The sequence below is a fragment of the Sinocyclocheilus grahami genome, unplaced genomic scaffold (assembly GCF_001515645.1).
Source record: "Sinocyclocheilus grahami isolate Dianchi unplaced genomic scaffold, SAMN03320097.WGS_v1.1 scaffold544.1, whole genome shotgun sequence".
In the NCBI taxonomy this organism is placed as follows: domain Eukaryota; kingdom Metazoa; phylum Chordata; class Actinopteri; order Cypriniformes; family Cyprinidae; genus Sinocyclocheilus; species Sinocyclocheilus grahami.
This window is the reverse complement of record NW_015505723.1, coordinates 577,464-585,664: the sequence shown is the minus strand read 5'-3', so window position 1 is coordinate 585,664 and position 8,201 is coordinate 577,464. Positions and strand designations below refer to the sequence as shown.

The following is an 8,201-nucleotide window of genomic DNA, read 5'->3' as shown; positions in this document are numbered from 1 at the left end:
AACGCCACGCTTATGCTAATTTAACAAAATTTATTTATATAAACGTAAACGCGTCTAGCATATTTCCTTACATTGGTTAGGTTACTACATATTTAAAGATTAAGGTAGGCCTACTTTTTAAAACATAATTGTTATGCGGATAATTCGTCTGTTAGTGCTTTTGTTTTAAATGTTAAAGTTAAAATGAACATTTATTTTAAAACAGACAAAAGAAAATTACATTGCTTACAGTAGACAGACCACCACACACACACACACAGGTTTGTTTTTATGGTTTATGGGGACTCATTCTTTCCTCACTTTCTCTCTTCCTGCAACTTGTGTGAATGTGTGAGTGCGTCTGTTTATGTGTTAGATTAGTTCATATTGTCTTAGATTTATCCAATAAAGCCTTATTCATATTGAAAAGAGAAGTATCTTGTGTTTTGTGCTTACAAGTTAATATCTTAAACTGCCGATCTTGTTACTGAGCTAATAAATAGTGTTTTCACTGTACTTTGGATATTAATATCCATTGCAGTATTGATGTTATACGGCTCGTTCAATGAATCGCTGGCCGACTCAGTGATCAGTGAAACAGCGATTCTGTCCAAATTCCCTATAAAATCTTAAATGATTCCCTTTGAGCTAAATTGACCTGTTTCCCTTACAGTAGTTACAGTCATTATGTTTGCCATTTTTTTCAGTGTCAGTAGTGGTGTGGAAATTACACTCCACCTAAACGTTTATAAAGGTTAAAAAAAGCGTTGTGAGTTCCAGATTCTCCTCACTGAATATTTAAAGATGTCCTCAAAGTTTGTTCTCTTCTCCTTACGAGTGGCATCAGCTCTAAAAGCTGCATTTGAATCAACTCCAGACAGGTTCTTGTCTTCACTTTCTGCCAGGGACACGGGGTCACAAGTCTGTTTTAGAGTTTGTCTCAACTAAGGACAAGTTGTTTTTCTAATTTGGCTGTACTGCTCAGAAGTCAAGTCAAGTCAAGTTTATTTGTACAGCGCTTTTCAGGATACAAATCATTGCAAAGCAACTTTACAGCAAATTAAGTTTCTACAATATTTAGTGGTAGTTTATCAGTGGTGACTGTCAGTTAATGTACATATGGCAGAAATGTACGGGAAAATCGATTTAAGATGTAATAAAACAGAAGATGAAGACTATTAACAGCAATTATTATATGATGCAATCAAACTTATAGCAAAATGTGGTAGTTCTGTATGTTGTTTCAGGGTTGGCATCATCTGAGGTCCTCTGAGGGGTTGGCATCATCTCTTCTCAGGTGTTCTGGATCCAGACTGAAGCTTGTGTAAATCCTAGTTACAAAAAACAGAGAAACAAATAGAGACATAATTAGCGTAGCTGCTGTTCCAACCAAGCAAATTTGATTTGTTTAACCCAAACTAAAGAATAATTATGAGCATTTGATCAGATGTAACTGCAGTAAAAGATTATGAGATGCATTATTTGAATGCTTGGCCAAAGAGATGTGTCTTTAATCTAGATTTAAACAGAGAGAGTGTGTCTGAACCCCGAACGTTATCAGGAAGGCTATTCCAGAGTTTGGGAGCCAATGCAAAAAAGCTCTACCTCCTTTCAATTCATTCCTCTGATGACAATGCTACATTTTCTGCATCATTACTCCAGTTTTCAGTGCACATGATCCTGCAGAAATCATTCTAATACGCTGATTTGCTGTTCAAGAAACATTTATTATTGTTGTTATTGTCAGTATTAAAACAGTTGAGTATATTTTTTTCAGGATTCTTTGATGAAAGATCCAAAGATCAGCATCTGAAATAAAAAGCTTTTGTAACATTATACTATACCATTCAAAAGCTTGGAGTCAGTATTTTTAAATCATTATATATTAATTATTAAATGATAGAAATTAATACTTTTTAGATAGCAAGGATGCATTAAAGTGATGATAAAGACATTTATAATGTTACAAAATATTTCTATTTCAGATAAATGCTGTTCTTCTGAACTGTCTATTCATCAAAAAAACTTAAAACAATTCTATTTAGCTGTTTTCAACATTATAATAATAATAATAATAAATGTTTTTGAGCAGCAAATTAGAATGATTTCTGAAGGAACATGTGACTGGAGTAATGATGCTAAAGTAATTAGTAATTTCAGCTTTGAAATCACAGGAATAAATTACATTTTAAAATATATTAATATAGAAAGCAGTTATTTTAAATATTAAAAATATTTCACAATATTACTGTTTTTGCAGAATTAATTAAAAATCCTGCACTCTTAAAAATAAAGGTGCTTCAAAAGGTTCTTCAAGCGATGCCATAGAAGAACCATTTTTGGTTCCACAAAGAACCATTCAGTCAAAGGTTCTTTAAAGAACCATCTCTTTCTTGAGTTATTGTAATCTGAAGAACCTTATTTCACCACAAAGAACCTTTTGTGAAACAGAAAGGTTCTTCAGATGTTAAAGGTTCTTTATGGAACCATTTAGACAAAAAGGTTCTTCTATGGCATCGTGAAGCACCTTTATTTTTAAGAGTGTGCTGTCCAAAAACTTTTGACTGGTAGTGTATGGTGGTCTGTCTACTGTTGTGGCCCAAAAAAATGCTTTTTTAAAAATTATTTTACTGACTGACTTTGTACATGGAAGTCGCGATCAGCAGACTACCTCTGCATTTTTATATTTTTAATTCATATTGTTATTTAATGATTCATATTATTTGTTTACGGTTTATCATATTATTATTTATGGTATTATAAATAGCATTATATTTATAGTCAACAAATAGAGCATTATGGCTCCTGGCTTTTTTTTCTTTCATAAAAGCACGGGCTATGTTATCTGTCGCGCTCTCTTTTTTCCCCTCCCTTTTTAATTACCCAACTCTTTTAAGTGCTCTTTTGAACAAAGCGAATCAACAACCCCCTAGTTTTAGCTTACCGTGAGGATGTGGATAAAAACATGTTCCCGCGCCATATAAGCAGTATTTCTCCGGGTTTCCCCCGCCCGCTGAGCGCCTGACCCCCGCCGAGTCCCGGATACCCGCGGCTGCTCTAGAGGAAACCGAGCTCTGCACGAGACTTTGAACACAGGCCATCGCTATGAGTGTATGTGCGTAAGAAAGCACCGCGCTCCCCTGCACACATACACGCGCTGATCTATTTTCATCACAGACCTAATCGAGGCACTGTAAACAAGATTTATGACTTATTCATTGTCAAACTATACGCATCGAAGGCTCCAGCCAACCCTTGATCCGAGACCATTTTATGCCTGATGTGAAATAGCTAGTCTATCAGAAAAATCAGAAAGTAGACTTACACCTGACACAGCCACAACATACAGAAATATTTTAGGGTAAAGTGTAGCCTACTTTAAATTATTTGAGGAAGAGGGCGCTAACAATTGAAAAGATTTTGAAATATAGGACCGTGATAATTAACTGACTAATTATTAGAGATTATGACAGTTGAAAATGATGCCTGATATTTTATCCGTTGATGTTTGATTTTATAATGATTGTATCACAGTTACGCCTTCAGTTCTCATATTGCTCTGTTGAAGAATGGTAGGCTAGGCCTATTATTTAACCCATTAGCTTTACACACTGAAAAATTCAACATACGAGATTTGTAAGATTACATTTATTTGATGCTTGCTGTTGTTGTTGTTGTTGTTGTTTTTTTGGGTGCAAGTTAAATCGATGTAGCCTAAACAAAATCCTTGTTTGAAAGCATTTTTACTGTGCGGTAATTTGGTTTCGATATCAGTGTTTGCACTGGAATGAGTGACACCGGAAGGAATGTATTGTAATGTATTTTGTATATTTCGTTTCGTATATTGTCATGTGTAATTAATTTGGTTTAAATATGCTCTTTTTGTCTTGAACTCATCTCTGTAGATAACCCCTCCATTGGTCTGTATGTTTATTTAACGTGGTTTCCAAATAGGCCTGTATATTTAAAGCCTACGAATGAGCGCTTATCTGCGGCTGAAGTGATCCTGATGGACTTGAAATCTCTGCTAACGGTTTTTACATAGAAGACAGGTGTGTCATTCCGCGAGTTCACCTGCAGGTTGCAGCATCGCACTTAAATGGCAAGCATTTAAAAAAAGTAAGCATTTAAAAGTTGACAGACAGACAATGCGATGCATATACGTGCCATAACGACAAAAAGTACATCAAATTGTGAGCTTTCCTTAACTTTATAAAATTATAATGCAATAAAGTGCGACCATCCTCGAACGCTTCGAATTCTCTCAACTTTGATCAGTTTTTATTTATGCCGATTGTGGATTTGCTTTGGCGCTGTATACAACAGAACATTGCCTTCATTCGTTAATTCATTAGGCCTAGTTAAATAAATAATTCATTCATTTATTTATTCATTCATTCACTGGGGAGTAGCTTACATAAAGTGATAGAAGTGAAGCAAGACAAGTCCACGGAGAGCTGGTTTGCTCTTAATCAGGCCCGTTCCCTGACCTGAAAACGACAGGGCTGTCAACCCAAGGAGATGGCGTGACTAAAGACTCAACTTGAAAATGTAACGATGGCCCTGCTTCAGTACCGCGGACAGCGCAAAATATTTTCATGCTTGAGACAAGCAAAATAAATAAACAAATGTCGTGATAAAAATACCACCAATTTACAAAAAAGTGCATTAACGAGAAATGTAAAAACGGTTCAGATTTCGTTATATAGCTGTTTAATGATTCATGTCTTGCTGTCCAAGTGGCTGTCCTTCTGTCATGGACTTCAGCCAGGTGTGAGATTGCTGGAGTTTAACCGAACATGGCTATATGCGCTTTTGTATTTGTGTGATTTCAAACGGAAGTCAATTCGTCTGCAAACACTGTAGATATGCCTACCCGACCAGTTGTTAATAGCCGATGTCGAGCTTATTTTGCATTTATGGACGCATTTCCATTTGCTTTGATTATAAAGGTACAACTAGGCTATATTCCATTTATAGCCTAAATCAACAACAACAACAAAACCACTGCCCATAGATATTAATTTATGATATTAATTATATAAGGGATATCAATTACTGATAAACATAACGTAACGTATAAACTATTGGCCTAAGCTTAAAATGAAATGAAATAAAAATATTTCTGGATAAACTGGACACTGATTTTTTTTCTTTTATAAACTTGAATGCTTCATTAGACTGAGTTGACTTGTTTGCCAAGAAGTGTCGTTTCCATTAATTCCAACTTTGACAACATTCGACTTTTATTTGGCGCGTGCATGCGTGGCTGCAGCTTCAGTGACTCATGCTTGAAGGCATATGTGTTGAATTTTCTGCAATAATTTGAAGAGAAACTGTTTTGGAATCACGAGTTTCCTGAAACGTGGTCTGTTGGTCAGTGAACAGACCTTGTAACTTCACGTTATGAGGAAGTTTTGTATACTTCTCTTTATGGTCAATTTAAGCAGTGTGCGAATTAAGGGGTCAACTATTAATTTGTATAGGGCTCCTATCTCCAAGACTGGTTAAATTAACATTATTGTGATTATGTGAATCAGTAAATAATTTCTATGTATGTAAGTCATAAAGTGATGTCTAATGATAATAATTAGTCTATGTTTTGTCTAGTATGGTCTGATACTTATCCTACCGGAAAATAGGCTACTGGGCGGTTGCCATGGTTACCATCTCAAGCGACAGTGATTTCTGTTCGTTGTTATATTTGTCGTGATTATGTATTTTGTCACTGTTTAATGCTTAGAAATTGTACATCCATCAAAATGTTCATTTTCAGTGTTTGTGTTACTGCATTTGCCTTTTGGTAGCACAGATTTCAGAAAGATTCGAAATCAGAAATGAATCATTGTAAGAAAAACATGTTAGTGATGAAAACAGGATCTCGTGACCTAATAAGTGCCACTCAAAGTAAGAATAAGAATTAATAATGAATGAAAATGTGATTCTCTGTCATCTGTTCTTTTATTAACGAAAGTACAACTGCATATGTTGTCCAACTGAGCACAGCTCTAAATAAACCATCATATTTACACAGACATAAAACACGGTACAAGTGTAACCCAACACAATCTTTCAAAGAAGTAGACTACATTTAAATACATATTCTGTCCATGATTACTGGCATGGTTATGCCATCGTTTACAAGAAATGAAAATGGAATCAGTAAACACTGCACTGGCGCGACATTGATTCATCTAAAGAAGACCTCTAAACAGCAGACATGCAGCACTGCAGTAGGCGAAGTATTGTGCATGGACTTAAATCACGAAAACACACATAGGCCTAAAACACACCATTTAACAGAGGAAAGTGCACATGACTGGTGTGTCAAAGACCAAAGAAATTGCGTTTAAGCGTGCGAATGTCTGCAAATGGGCATGTTCACTTGTCATTTCATGACAGCAGAGAGTCTATTCTGAATGGGTGATATCCAGTCTCTTGTACAGTAGTGTGGGAGTGTGCCAAACCCGGAAGGGAAGTCGGTATGTCCGGCATTCGACTGATGTTAGTAATGTCTGCCGTATTACACCTGTAGATCGGAAAGGCACTCGACACCTCAGAACTGACCTGGAATCCGGTCTGCGGCGGATAGCCCATGACGACTGGCAGAAAGTGGGGAGCCGCTGACAACATTAGCCTGGTACCAAAACACGTGTCCTCTGTGCTTTGCTCCCTCCGCGTAAACGGTTTACTGAGGATGCTGTCTATGGCGAAGGAACTGGAAAACTTCGAGGTTTTGTCATCCGCAGGCGCGCGCTCTTGAGATTGCGAAGTGCTGAGGATCTTCTTACTGATGCGCTTCCTCCTCCGGCGGAAAACGCCGTCTGCGAAAGTGTATTCACTACGTGGGTTCAACATCCAGTAGTTGTCTTTTCCCCACGGACGCGAGGGGTCTCGCAGCACTTTTAAAAAGCAGTCGTTTAATGACAGGTTATGCCGCACGGAGTTGCGCCACCCCGTGTAGCTGCCCCGAAAGAACGGGAATTTTTTCATCAAGTACTCGTTTATTTCAGCAAGTGTGAGGCGGCCAGTGTTGGAATCGCGTATGGCCATAGCAATGAGCGCGATGTAGGAGTATGGTGGTTTGGGTCTACGCGTATATGGTTTCGCCTTCCCGTCCGAAACGGGGGCACTTGGTCTTGGGCTGTTGGCTGAACAGTCTCCATCCGAGCCCAATTCCTCCTCCGTGGACAGCGGTGAAGCCACGTTCACATCCATGTCACTGCACAGGTCCAGCGGCTTGTCCACAAGGCGACTCGCAGAGAAAACCTCCAACTTCATTGTAACGCGCCTCTGTCACTTTACTGAGCAGCTCAAAGAGTATTTGTTTTGAGCAACACTTTCGGGAGTGCTCAGTCTCAGTCAATGTCAAAGTCTATTAAAGAAACAAGAGTTATCACTTCCTATCGGTTAAAAAGTCCTCATGGGAGAACGGACTGCACCGGCTGGCGTTAATATAATCGCTCGGTAGGGACGGCCCACGAGGGCGGGGCTTAGAGTCTAGACCTATCAATCACAAGCGCATTCACGCGCGCTAAGGGTTTAGAGACGCTCACCTGCCCCCGTGACTGTACAGAGTGTGTGTGAGGTTTGGAGTCGTGAGGTCAAAATGAATTCTGTATATGTTTGAAGTGGTTCTTAGTATTTAAAAGGCTATTCATCATTTCAATGTTTTGCTTCAAATGTAATAATATCAACAGGTTTGTGTGAGGTTTAAAGAGGTTTAAATTTAAGTGGGTTCCTGTACATTGTCAACCTGTAGATGAAAACTCATTAAAACAGTGGCATGTATGATATATACTCACAATTATAGTGAACCCCTTGTGTGTGTAGTTTGCCTATACTGTATGAGGGACACATTTTAAGAAACGAGTCATCAAGAAACGACATGTGACGATATTTGAAGGTTCTCAGTGTTTCATATTTTATATTGGAATGTACCATTTAAATAACTCAAAGATCATCAAGGATAGAAAAACACGAAATTGCTAGAACCATTTATAATGTCATTCAAAAAGATTTATTGTTTATAAAACAGAAGATGTCCTCACCATGATCAAAAAATAAATGTGAATATGCAAGTTTGGCTGTATTGTGAGAGCATTTTTTTGTTGTTGTTTTTTTTTATGTTGATGACAACGTCTTGATTTATCATGACCTTGGCTTTGACTTAATCATCAGGAAAAAAACATTCTTTATAGCTGGATTTGGACCAAAGTTGA

General features: G+C 37.6%; 1 protein-coding gene across 1 annotated transcript; it reads right to left on the bottom strand.

Annotated features, from left to right (window-relative positions):
- Window positions 1-5,921: 5,921 nt before the first annotated feature.
- Window positions 5,922-7,411, bottom strand: LOC107555749 (forkhead box protein Q1-like). The gene has a single exon (XM_016238632.1). The coding sequence runs from the start codon at window positions 7,258-7,260 to the stop codon at window positions 6,373-6,375; it is 888 nt and encodes a 295-aa protein (XP_016094118.1). The 5' UTR covers window positions 7,261-7,411; the 3' UTR covers window positions 5,922-6,372.
- Between the last annotated feature and the right edge of the window lie 790 nt (window positions 7,412-8,201).